Genomic DNA, 13508 nt, shown 5'->3' with positions numbered 1-13508 from the left:
GAATGAATGGGATTTGTGCATCCTGCAAAAGTAGGGATAAGAATCGCCCCGTTCGCTCCAATGGTCTAACGCTGGAGAAGTTCCCCCCACAAGATTATACCGGAGTCACTTTGCTTCTAAGGAAAGGGAGGAGAGACGGGGGAAAAACCCAGCAACCTCAAAAAAACAAAACAAAAGACTCAAGGAAGTGCTGATAACCGCTTTAAAAACCAAAAACAAACTGAATTGCACAACATCCACTGCCTCTGTTTCGCTTGCAAATAACTCGAAGACCATCCACTGCCTCTGTTTCGCTTGCAAATAACTCGAAGACCATCCACTGCCTCTGTTTCGCTTGCAAATAACTCGAAGACCATCAACTACCTTATTTCAACAAGAGCAATTGCAGCAACTAAATGTTTTGTTTTGTCTTTACAAAGTCAAGTACAGAAAATACCGCTGGATGTTGCCAAAACAGCACTCCCTTTTCACTAACAATAGCTTGAAAACCCAGTATTTGACAAAGGCTTCGAACCTCTCGTTCCCTTAAGCTAGGAGCAAAAAGGAGAGCTCGCTGCTCGCTCCGCAGATCTTTGGGGAGTTGCGGCTGGCCAAGAAGAAGCGCCCCCACCCGACCTCTCCAAACCCTTTAATTGTTGTATGTGCCTCTTCTCCCAACCGCAAAAAAAGCACCTTGACACGGGCCAGTAGAGGATCTGCCTTCTTGCTCGGGGTTGTTTACGCGCAGCGAGACCTGCCCTCCCTTTTGTTTAAATTCCCCTCCATCCTCCTGTCAAAAAAGGGCCGCTTCCCTTTTGCTTCCCCTTCTGCGTGCGCAAAGCGAGCTCGCCTCTTTCGCTGGCTTGCAAAACTTTGCAGAGCACGGCAGCGAGCCGTGCAAAAGCCAAACTGGAGGAGGACGGTTTTGTGGGCTTTTCAGGGGGTGAGGAAGTCTTCCCAAAGTTGCGGAAGCGGGGGGAACCGTCAGCCCTCTTTTTTTATGAAGAGCTGGGAGTGTTTGCCCCCAGAAACCGGACGGAGCGCGCAGTTGCAAAAGGCGCCCCGGGGAGGAGCTGCAACTTTGCAAGCGAGCTGCAACAGCTGGCCCGTGACCCCGCCGGGCGAGGGGCACCTTCGCCGGCTGCTGCGGCTGCCTGAGCTCCTTCCTGCCTCCGCCTCCGCCCGCCCCGGCAAAAGCAGGAGCTCACCGCATGGCTGGAGGTGGAAGACGCGCCTCGCCGTTGCCATCGCCGCCGCCGCCGCTCCGGGGCTGCGCTTCACACCATCGCCGAGGCGCGCCACGCCTGCCGCCTCGCCGCCGCCGTCGGAAGGAGCAGAGCAGCCCGAACTGAAAGCGCCCGCGCATCGGCCCGGGTTGCGGAGGGTGGAAAGGGGAAGGGACGGCCGAGGAGGAGCAGGAGGAGGCGGCGGAGGCGCAGCAGAAGCGGCGGAGGCAGCCGCGCCGAGGGACACACCTCCCTCCCTCCCGCGCCGGTCCTAGCGCGCTTCCCGCGGCGAGCCTCTCCCCAAGGAGGCGCGGGAGGAGAGGCCCCGGCGACCTCCCGCTGCGCCCGCACCCTGGGGCGCCTCGCCCCTGGCGCGCTCGGGCCCCCTAGGGGCGCTTTCCAAAAGGAGGCGCAATTGCGCGCAGCAGCCGTCGAGCAGGACCCAGAGCCTCTTCGCGCAGGAACGCTGCGCCCCGGGATGGGGAGGGGGATACGGAGTCGCCTTGAACTGATCTGAGATCACGGGCAGAGTGCCGACTTGGATAAAATGTTGGGGAGGGAGCCAAGGGCGTAGCCAAAGGGGGGCAGTGGAGGCAGATGCCCCCCAAATCAACATAAATCACTCTGCTGCTACAAACTTGCCCGACCATCATATATCCTGGCTACACCCAGGATAAATGTCAGCCCCACCCAACATAATCGATCACAAGATCACGCACAAACACCATTTGTAATGCCTATCAACTTTGGGGGGACCCACTCCCTCAGATATTTAAGGGGGGGGCAAAGGACCTCAGCCCCTAGGAGTTGGCTCCTATGCCTACGGGGGACGGGCGGTACAGAAATTAAATTAATAATAATAATTCGTTTTGCACGGATAAGGAGGGAGAAGCCCTGCGTATCTCGGTTGTTTTAGCTTCCCAGGTTCCCTTTGGAATTCGGATCTCTGGGGAGCACGCTTATTTTCCCTTATTATTTACCTGTTGTTTATGTCGCTTAAGTGTGGAAACCTCAAAGTGGTTTTAGGGTTGCCAGGACACCCCAAAATTGTTGGGCTTTTTTTTTCTTTTTTGACAAACCCCAAAGTTGTTGCTGAGCTTTTTTTTTTACAAAAACACGAAGAAAACAGGTGTGAGTTTCATAATTTAACTATGCAATGAGTGGAAAAGCACAACATTCAGCTTCTGTTGGTTGTCTTTGGATTTCAGTATTATTAGGAGGGAGGGAGAGGAGCCACTGTGCTCCACCAACAGGATCTTCGCTGCCTTAGAGAGGGAAAAGGGACCCCACAGCCCTCCAAATGCTTGCAGATTACAGCTCTCACCCTCTTATCCCTGATTGGCCTTGCTGGCTGCTGGGAGTTCATAGATTTGGACTGGACCACCAGAGTCATCTAGTCCAACCCCATGCAATTCAGGAATCTGTGGGGTTGAATTCACGACCCCAAGGTTAAGAGTTCTAGAAGCTACCAACTTGATCTGTTTACCACCCTGGGCTCCACTAGGAGCAAGGATGGGATGCAACTGAAATAGATAGATAGACAGACAGACAGACAGACAGACAGACAGATACCAAAATCCAACCCACCCAGTATTCTTTGCAAGAAAGCCCAGCACCCAACAGATCCCAAGCTGCCTCTTAAGAGGAGAACGGACCTGGAGACTCCTTCAAAACCCTCTCCAGTTCAGACTCTCAACTGCTCTTAAAAGAAACTCGCTGCAACAGAAAGGAAGGAAGGAAGGAAGGAAGGAAGGAAGGAAGGAAGGAAGGAAGGAAGGAAGGAAAAAGAAAAGGAAGGAAGGAATTGGAGTGATTTTTTTAATCAGCTTTTGACTTTCCCAAGTAATTGACACAGCTTCCCAATATGCACATTCAGTTTGCAGAGATCAGAGTTCGCCACTGCAACCAGTAGGGTCCTTGTAAACTTATCAGGGCAACCAGCTGCCCAACAAACCTCAGCCCACCTGCCTGTCCTTGCCTGCTTTGGTACTTACTTACAACCAGTCCAGGGGGTGGCGCTGCCGGCTGGAATCAACCTCCTCCTCCTCTGTGTTGCCTTTGAAGAACTGATTCAGCCTGTGGGACTCTTGGGTTCCTTACTTCCCTCTAGATATGGAACTGCCTTGTGTGAGTGGGAGAGTGGTGCCCCCTTGCCAAAGAGCAGGGGGATATGGGGTATTAACTAGCATTAGTTGGCTCCGCCTCTCATTGAGCTGTGGCTCCGCCTCCCATTCACACTGGCTCCGCCTGCTGTGGTCCTGCCCCCCCCTTCCAGTCCCAACGGGCACCAGCCATCGCTGCAGGCGAGTCCAGCGACCGTAGCCCAAAAGAGTCTTGCAGTACTTTATAAGGACTATCAAATATATTGTGGGAGAAGCTTTTGTGGATTAGGGTTGTGAAGTCTTACCTGGATAGGCTCAGTCAGCAGAGCATGATGAGAATTGTAATTTCAGGGTTGCGGGTTCAAGCCCCACATTGGGCAAAAGATTCCTGCCTTTGCAGGAGGTTGGTCTAGATGACTCTGGTGGTCCCTTCCGACTCTACAATTCGATGATTCTAAGAATCATGCAGGATCAGGTCGGCGGCCCATCTAGCCCAGCATCTTGTTCTCGTGGTGGCCAACCAGGCGCGCATTATGGGATGTCCACAGGGTGGACCCAAGTGCAGCAGCAGCTCTTCAATTTGGCGGTGGGGAGGTTGGCATGTATGTTGGGGAGCTCAGCAGCAGGTCCACCAGTGTGAGGGGGGAAAGGCATCTGAGAGGTGGTACAAACTGACCGATATATTTGCCAGGGCAGAGCCAAGCAGAAAAGCAAGGCACAAACAAACAGTGGGACTGTGCAAAGAAGAGATGCACTCTCTAAAGAATATCAGAAGCCCCTTGCAGGATCAAAGGCCCAACATACTGTTCTCGCAGTGGCCAACCAGGTGCCCGTGGGAAAATGACAGGCAGGTTCCCCTGCATTTGTAAAACCGTAAGGTCGGTGGTTCGAATCCCCACGACGGGGTGAGCTCCCGTTGCTCGGTCCCTGCTCCTGCCAACCTAGCAGTCCGAAAGCACGTCAAAGTGCAAGTAGATAAATAGGTACCACTCTGGCGGGAAGGTAAACGGCGCTTCTGTGCGCTGCTCTGGTTTGCCAGAAGCGGCTTAGTCATGCTGGCCACATGACCCGGAAGCTGTACGCCGGCTCCCTCGGCCAATAAAGCAAGATGAGCACCGCAACCCCAGAGTCAGGGATCCCTTTACTTTTAAAGATGGAAGGAACCCTGAGGATCATGCAGGAATATGTAAGAATACGCAGGTGGTCTGCATGGCTATTGAACCCACGACCTTGGTGTTATCAGCACTGTGCTCTATCTATCCAACTGAGCTAATCTGGCATAAATCAAAAGGTCCCAAATGCAATCCTCAACATCTGCAGGCAGTACAGTGGTACCTTGGGTTACAAACGCTTCAGATTACAGACTCCGCTAATCCAGAAATAGTACCTCGAGTTAAGAACTTTGCTTCAGGATGAGAACAGAATTCATGCAGCAGCGGCAGCAGGAGGCCCCATTAGCTAAAGTGGTGCTTCAGGTTAAGAACAGTTTTAGGTTAAGAACGGACCTCCAGAACGAATTAAGTACTTAACCCGAGGTATCACTGTACTAGGAAACTCAACCACCAGGACTCGCAGCCACCAGGACCCGTAAACATTGAAGGCTTTTCTCTCTGTGATCCTTTAGACAGGACACTGCCTTATGCTCAAGTCAGACCGCTATTCCATCTAGCACAATATTGGTTACACTGGCCGGCAGCTGCTCTCCAGGGCATGAGGCTGGAGACATTCCTAACCCGTTGGACCCAGGAGCTTCTGCGTGCAAAGAGATGTGCTCCCCCTGAGCTAGGGCCCTTCTCGTTTTGCCATTTATACGGCCCATTTCTAGGACCAGAGGAGGAGAAGAAACGCCCTGGTGCATCTGCAGAACCGGACGCCTTCCTTTGCCCCGGCTGCAACGAAACATGTGTCTCCTGCAGCCGCTCTCTGCAGCCGCTCTCTGCAGCCGCAGCAGGTGCTGCAGTCTTCCAACAGCTTGACCTCACCCCCAAAGGCGCACTCCTCCGTTGTCTCCAGAGACAGACAAATGCCAACCCTCAAATGTGACAGCCGTACTGCTGGCCACAAAACACCCAGGCCTGTGTTGCAAACTATTTGTGCATGGAAGCATCAGATTTTTTTACAGACCGCTGCCCCTTTCTGGCTTTGTGCAGAGGCCTGTTTCTGCTCACATAGCCAGAGAGCATCCTTGGTGACGTGCCAGCAGCCGCATTCTTCTCAGAGGGCCTGGAGCAAGTCGCCTGCAGTCCCTGTCCCACCCCCCACCCCCCTTAACATGCAGATTGCAGTCTCTCCCCTAGCGGGTTTGGCAAGATCAGAGGTTAGCCGTTGCGACACAGGGCCCCCAGCAGTGCTTCTGCGAGAGCCCTGAGGACGTCCCATGCCTGAAAATTTCCCATCCCATCCCTGCGATGGGAAGTGCTTGCACCTGCAAAACGTTCGGTGCTCCGATGGAAAATACCTTCTGCCTCACCTAGGGGCTGAGAACCACTTAAGATTATACACCCCACACAACCTTCCTTTTGTTCTCCAAGTTTTCTCAGAAGAGAGGAGTGCATTTCTTCGCTGCATAAATAAGGGCCCTCCCGCACATGGGTCAGATCAACAACAGATATAATTTCTACTCATTAACCGCAACAAGGCTCTGGCTATAGCATCTAAATTTTGTTTTAAATACTGGCGGGGAATGACTTGGATAATGGATAGTTTGTGATGTGTTAGGTTTCTGTTCTTTTTGGTTTGCTGTGAAAGTTTAACAGAAAAAATATCAAAAGGGTGCAGCTGGATCATTCTAGCCCACTCCCCCGTTTCCCGTCACGGACAACCAGATGATTATGGGATGGGAGCCTGCAAGCAGGACGCGAAAGAAGGTGTACTGGAATGCGCAGTAATTGGCACTAAGAGGGATGTTGCGTCCAATATTGTGAGCTAGCACAGAGCCCATGCTTCCTAAGCAATATCCACTGACAGACACCGATTTGGATGGCTTTAAAAGAGGATTAGGCAAATTCCAGGAGGAAGATAAGGCTATCGCTGCAACTCTGGGGAGGATCCCACAGTTTAACGATTAAAAATTTCCCTTTATCATTAGCTTCTCTTCTTTCTTTATACACAAAAGACAGAGATGTGGTGAGGAATAGCTCAGCCAGTTAGAGCAAGGTGCTGATAATGCCAAGGTTGCAGGTTTGGTTCCCATAAGGGACAGGTGCATATTCCTGCATTGCAGGCAGGGGGTTGGACTAGAATTCAGGGTTTCCTGAACCTGTCCCTCCAGCTGTTTTTGGACTACCATTCCCATCGTTCCTGACCACTGGTCCTGATAGCTAGGGATGATGGGAGTTGTAGTTCGAAAACAGCTGGAGACCCACGTTTGGGAAACCTTGGCCTATCAGCAGTTCTCAACTTGTGGGTACCCAGATGATGTTGGACTACAACTCCCATTGTCCCTGAGCTCTGGCCTTGCTAGCTAGGGGTGATGGGAGTTGTAGTTCAACAACATCTAGGCCCACAGGTTGAGAAAGGCTGGCCTAGATCAGGCATCCCCAAACTCGGCCCTCCAGATGATTTAGGACTACAACTCCCATCATCCCTAGCTAACAGGACCAGTGGTCAGGGATGATGGGAATTGTAGTCCCAAAACATCTGGCGGGCCAAGTTTGGGGATGCCTGGCCTAGATGATACTCAGGGTCCCTTCCAACACTTTCTTTGACCAGATTTTTCTTTCTTTCCACAACAACAGAGTTATTGCAACTGATACGAGGAATAAAAAAAAGACACATCAAATTATAACATCAAAAGCCACACAAAGACGGAACTAAACTGAACTTGAGCGGATTTTAGCCAGCCATTTACTAGTTAAGTGATTTGATTTCGTATCCTAATCTTTTGAAGACTCCTTTGTAAGGAGGCTGGAGGAAGGGAGTTGTTGCTTTTCGACCGGGAGATAATCTGCAACCCGGTCTTCAACACATCTACCCGGAATGAGGTCGCACTGAGTTCAGGAGGGTTTACTTCCTGATAAGTGTGCTTTGTCATGTTGAGGAACCTAGAATATGATTTCCTATTATTAGTAACACATCAAAGCAGCATCAGCAAAGCCGACAAGTATTGCAGGAGATCCAGATTTAAGAGATTGTGTCGGCTCCAATTTTTGTCTGATCATTGTCAGATTCAGTTGCCTCTTGTTTTGGATTGCTAGAAGGAAGTCATTCTCATCTCTCACCCTGAAATGCAGAACTGGCAGGTGGTTTAGGGAACAAGGATGCCTGCCCCAAACCGCACATCTTTAATTTGCTCCCCGCCCCCAACTATGTTAGCATAAGAAACATGAGTTTATGCAGATTGAAAGGGATAACTACTGAACAACCCCAACTCTGCCTATCAATTGCGAGGCAAGGTTCACTCTGCAATTAAAAACACACATAGAGAGAGCAATTCTCAGTGATTAATCTAGCAGTTAATTAAAGCTTGCAGCCCTAGTCTACCTCATGACCCAGGAACCTGGGGGGCGCTTAGTGGGGGTAGGTGTGGTACTGGAAGTGGGAGGCTCAATGGATGTGGCTTGGGGTCCCCAAGTGATCTGCAAGCTTCATTCATGCGCTCCGTGGAATATCTACACATCTCCATCGCGTTAAATATCCCTATTTTTCATCTCTGCCAAACTAAGCAGTTGGCTCCTTACCTCTCTCGCCCTGACCTAGCCACTGTGATCCACGCGACGGTCACCTCCAGACTTGATTATTGTAACTCACTCTATGTGGGGCTGCCCTTGAGACTAACCCAGAAACTCCAGCGGGTGCAGAATGCCGCGGTGAGACTCCTTACGGGGTCCTCGCTGCGAGATCACATTCACCCAGTGCTATACCAGCTGCACTGGCTCCTGGTGGAGTACAGGATCAGGTTTAAGGTGCTGGTTTTATCCTTTAAAGTCCTAGGACCCTCGTACCTACGGGACCGCCTCTCCTGGTATGTCCCACGGAGGACCTTACTGTCTTCAAAATAAAACATCTTGGAAGTCCCGGGCCACAGGGAGGTTATTCTGGCCTCAAGCAGAGCTAGGGGTTTTTCGGCTGTGACCCCGATCTGGTGGAACACTCTGTCACAAGAGACTAGGGTCCTGCGGGACTTGACATCTTTCCACAGGGCCTGCAAGACAGAGCTGTTCCACCAGGCCTTTGGCCAAGGCACAGTCTGACCCCCTCCTTTGGTAATCCTCATAGAACTCTAGCCCAATGGTTGTCATGAATTTGATTCTGAATTGATTTTAGAATGAATTGATTTTAGAATGCTGTGTTACTTTTATTGTTGTTAGCCACTCTGAGCCCGGCTTCGGCTGGGGAGGGCGGGATATAAATAAATTTTTATTAGTAGTAGTAGTAGTAGTATTGATTGCTAATTACATTTTTATTTTGCATCTTACATTGCCTTGCCGCTTGAATCCTATGGATAAAATGCAATACATAAGAAACGAAATAAGCCATTCAGATGGGATTTCAAACCATGCAGCATCTAACACAGCGCATTGCACCTGCTGCGACAGACAGGGAAAAATAAAATAAAAATTAAGTGTTCCGCCGTCAGCAATTTTGAAACAGCTCAAGAGTAGAGAAAAACTTGGGAACCGAGGCTGCAGGCTACATTCCATCCTGCACACAAAGGTTTTACCCCAACAGCACACAAGCGCTTATCTCCTTCCCAGCAAGAAAGAGACACTATCACAATTCCCAGAATAATAAAATGGTGAGAAGGGGATGGTTTGGAGACGACCTCTATCTGACAGAAGGCCACATTCCAGTTGAGGAATGCATTCCTGCCAGGAGGAAGGTGTGAAGTGAGGACCAAGGGCCTTGCAGCCTGGGCAGAAGGATGTGGGCTTGATACATAAAACTATGCCTGGATATTACGGAAAGGTTTTCCTTCTTCTGTCTGCTATTAAGACCCAACGGGGTCATTCCTTACAGCTGAATGATGGGAGACGCGGGGAAAGAATAAAGGAAGTACGGTAGTGATGGCAACCATCTCAGATGGCTTTAAAAAGTGACTAGACAATGGCTACTGATCATGTTAACTGCATGCCGTCTCCGGGATCAGAGACTGCGTGGCTCCGAATGCGAGTTGCTGGGAAACCACAGTGGGAAGAGTGTTCTTGCCCTGTCCATGTGCCCCTTGCAGGCTCCTCCAGCAGCCTCTGGTCGAGAATCCAACGCTGGACCAGACAGGCTTTTGGTTTGGCCCAGCAGCCAGGTTCTTCTCATGCCACACCAAATATACCCTTTCATCGAAAAAGAGCATGAGACAAATGTCAACAAGCGTTGGGAGCCTGGGAGAGGAGAATGGCCGGCCAGCTCACACAGAGCTCAAAGCCTCAGGGTAAACAACGCGAAGGAAACCCAACACTGATCCCATGGAATTAAATTAGACGGGGACATAAAGGCTGACATTTCTCGCACACATTACGTGAGGCAGTTGTTCCGGTATGTGCAGGGCTCAGTTTTACGGGTGACATGCACTTTTGCTTTGTTTTGATCTAGTTTTCAGGAAACATTTGCTGAATTTTATTTTTATTTTAAAAGCCCTTTAACACAAACTGCTTGGAGAGACTTTAATACATTAAGCGGTACAGTTATCTACAAATAAATGAAACGAGCAAGCAGGCGAAATTAGGGTGCTTCGAGGTTGATGTGGCTGCTCTCCCCTAGGCTGGTGTCTGTTGAGCTCAAATTAGGCTGTTCGCCTCTCTCCAGTCTAGAAGCAAGACGGAAAGGCAGGCCCAGAAATCAGAACAAGAAACTGCATTATACATTGTGACACCATTGGGCACATCTAGCCCAATACTGTCTACTCAGACTGGCAGCAGCCCTCTCCAGGGTTTCAGTCTGGAAGCCTGGGATTGAACCCAAGACCTTCTGCAAGCACAGCAGATGATCAACCTCTGAACCTGATGGCATCTCCGACAGACTGCCGTTTCCAATCCCATGATCCTGTTGTTGTTGTTGTTTAGTCGTTTAGTCGTGTCCAACTCTTGGTGACCCCCTGGACCAGAGCACGCCAGGCACTCCTGTCTTCCACTGCCTCCCGCAGTTTGGTCAAACTCATGCTGGTCGCTTCGAGAACACTGTCCCACCATCTCGTCCTCTGTCATCCCCTTCTCCTTGTGCCCTTCATCTTTCCCAGCATCAGGGTCTTTTCCAGGGAGTCTTCTCTTCTCATGAGGTGGCCAAAGTACTGGAGCCTCAGCTTCACGATCTGTCCTTCCAGTGAGCACTCAGGGCTGATTTCCTTCAGAATGGAGAGGTTTGATCTTCTTGCAGTCCATGGGACTCTCAAGAGTCTCCTCCAGCACCAGAATTCAGAAGCATCAATTCTTTGGTGATCAGCCTTCTTTATGGTCCAGCTCTCACTTCCATACATCACTACTGGGAAAACCATGGCTTTAACTATACGGACCTTTGTTGGCAAGGTGACGTCTCTACTTCTCAAGATGCTGTCTAGGCCTGTCATTGCCCTTCTCCCAAGAAGCAGGCGTCTTTTAATTTTGTGGCTGCTGTCACCATCTGCATTGATCATGGAGCCCAAGAAAGTAAAATCTCTCACTGCCTCCATTTCTTCCCCTTCTGTTTGCCAGGAGGTGATGGGGCCAGTGGCCATGATCTTCGTTTTTTTGACAAAGACAACAGGCACATGATCCTGTTACTCCTCTCTTTTTCCAAGACGCGTGTCTGCTTGCAGGGTAGAAGAGAATCTCCAGGAACCAAGTGGGAGCAAACATTGCTCCAGAGTGCTGTGTTTCATGGTTTTAAGCAGGAAGAGCTGTCTCCTTCAAAGGCACAAAGGTCTCTCCATCTGCCTGGAAACAGAAAGCTTGGCGAGGCTTTAGTCAAGCTGAGATCACGCAGCCCGGGCGAAGATAGAAGGCTCATTAGCAGCTTAGAGTGGCCTTCAGGAGACTCCTTCGCCCAGATAAAGCTTGGGAATATGTCACTCCCCCAAAATAATTTAAAATCATCTAAAGCAAAACACCAGCTTTTAGCAGGGGCCTGCCCTCAATGCATCATTTGCCAATACAGAAGTGAATTTTAGTGGGGGGAATGGGGCAAGAGAGAAAAGTGACTCAGAATATAAGAAACTAATTTAGTTCCAGAAGCTGGTGTTGGGCATTTTTCCTGAGTCAGGATGAACAGTTCTGAAACAGGTGCGATATTTATAGGGTTTTTACTTCCCCTAAATTCATTTTCATTTTACTTTCTGTTTATTCCTCTTACAGATAGGTAGCCGTGTTGGTCTGCCATAGTCAAAACAAAAAAAATTCCTTCCAGTAGCACCTTAAAGACCAACTAAGTTAGTTCTTGGTATGAGCTTTCGTGTGCATGCACACTTCTTCAGATACCAGATATCTTCAGATATTTCTTCAGGTATCTGAAGAAGTGTGCATGCACACGAAAGCTCATACCAAGAACTAACTTAGTTGGTCTTTAAGGTGCTACTGGAAGGAATTTTTTTGTTTTGTTTATTCCTCTGTGAGCCTTAGGCTTCACTTTTTTCAGTTTTAAACACTTCTCGATTTTTTCCTGAACTAATTTCCGATTTGTGCCATTTGGGCTTCTGTTCAACCGTTTCATCTTTCTCAACTTTCCTCATTCGTCCACACAGGCTATAATCCGCTCCTTAATCTTCAGGTTACACTGCTATAAGGCAGTTTAGTAAACCTTTAACTAGTCGGAACTGATGGAAGGGGTTTTTCTGGAGGTTTTCAATCAGGGCATAACAACAATTAAAAAAACCCCAAAACTTTATTTGCTAGTCTAACAATGCTTTCCCCTTACAAATCGCTCTCCTCTGTTTCATTCATGCATTATTTTCTCTCCTTGTATTTCAGATATCGCTGGGTGTGTTTATCTTCATCGTTCCTGCGCTGCGATTTAAGCAAATCTTTCGAATTCATTTTGTTTCTGGTTTGACTCGGTACATTTGCGATTGCAACCACTGGCTCACGGGAACAAATTCACTGGTGCAAAATCTTAGAATCTGTTTCCATGCATCTGCGTGGCAATGCCACGTTGCGGCAGACTATCTATTGTACTTTTCGGAGAATTTATCTTTCTACACCGTATAGAAAGACAGGGCAAGGGGGCAGGTACAGTGGTACCTCGGGTTACATATGTTTCAGGTTACATACGCTTCAGGTTACAGACTCCGCTAACCCAGAAATAGTGCTTCAGGTTAAGAACTTTGCTTCAGGATGAGAACAGAAATTGTGCTCCGGCGGCGGGGCGGCGGCAGGAGTCCCCATTAGCTAAAGTGGTGCTTCAGGTTAAGAACAGTTTCAGGTTAAGAACGGACCTCCAGAACGAATTAAGTACTTAACCCGAGGTACCACTGTATTCCTGCCTGTCTCCAGAGTCTCTGACACTTCACCAGACAAAGACAGAGTCAGTCCCAGAACAGCAAGATCAAAACCAGCTGCTTTGGAAAGCAAAGTTCCTTTCCTACTGCTTTGCTAGGTAGCAGCCTCAGGTAAGTGACAGAACGCAGGCAATTAAGGTTAAGGCAGCTGCTCCAGCAAGCAGCCCTGGCTTTTTCTCCCCTGCAGAAGTGCTGCCGTGGATAGCTCCTCGTGGTTGCACAATCAAGAGAGCGACAAAGTACAGGGCGAATGAATGAGCAAGCAAGTCACACAAATCAATTAGCTCTGGCTGAGGAGAAGGAGGATCATACAGTATTTTTCCGTGTATAACATACCCCTGTACAAGACTGCCTATATTTTGCAGGACTCAAATTTAAGAAAATGGGGAGGGGGGAGATGGCCCAGAATTGTTGAGCTTTTGGGGGGGAGGATTGCCCAGGGTTTTTGAGATTTTGGGGGTGGGGTGGGATAATAATAATAATAATAATAATAATAATAATAATAATAATAATAATTTGTTATTTGTACCCCGACTTCTGGCTGGGTTTCCCCAGCCACTCTGGGCGGCTTCCAACAAAGACCAAAGATACACTAAAATGTCACACATTAAAAACTTCCCTGAACAGGGCTGCCTTCAGATCTCTTCTGAATGTCAGGTAGTTGTTTATCTCTTTGACATCTGATGGGAGGGCGTTGCACAGGGCGGGCGCCACCACCGAGAAGGCCCTCTGCCTGGTTCCCTGTAACTTTCCTTCTCGCAGTGAGGGAACCGCCAGAAGGCCCTCGGTGCTGGACCTCAG

The 13508-nt window shown here is 49.4% G+C and overlaps 1 protein-coding gene across 4 annotated transcripts in view; it reads right to left on the bottom strand.

The window, feature by feature from the left end:
- The window catches only part of SLC4A11 (solute carrier family 4 member 11), a 229296-nt gene that overhangs the window by 162373 nt on the left and 53415 nt on the right, over nucleotides 1-13508 (bottom strand). The window contains exon 1 of one of the 4 annotated variants that reach the window (XM_077933726.1): nucleotides 1188-1495. The exons of the other annotated variants lie outside the window; for them this stretch is intronic. Coding sequence (XP_077789852.1) covers nucleotides 1188-1227 — 40 coding nt within the window. The 5' untranslated portion in view covers nucleotides 1228-1495. Of the gene's footprint in view, nucleotides 1-1187; nucleotides 1496-13508 lie in introns of those variants that run through there. 4 annotated transcript variants of the gene reach the window in all.

Source organism: Podarcis muralis, chromosome 9 (genome assembly GCF_964188315.1).
Source record: "Podarcis muralis chromosome 9, rPodMur119.hap1.1, whole genome shotgun sequence".
Taxonomy (NCBI): Eukaryota; Metazoa; Chordata; class Lepidosauria; order Squamata; family Lacertidae; genus Podarcis; species Podarcis muralis.
The sequence above is the reverse complement of the archived record's forward strand: the minus strand, read 5'-3'. Positions and strand labels throughout refer to the sequence as shown.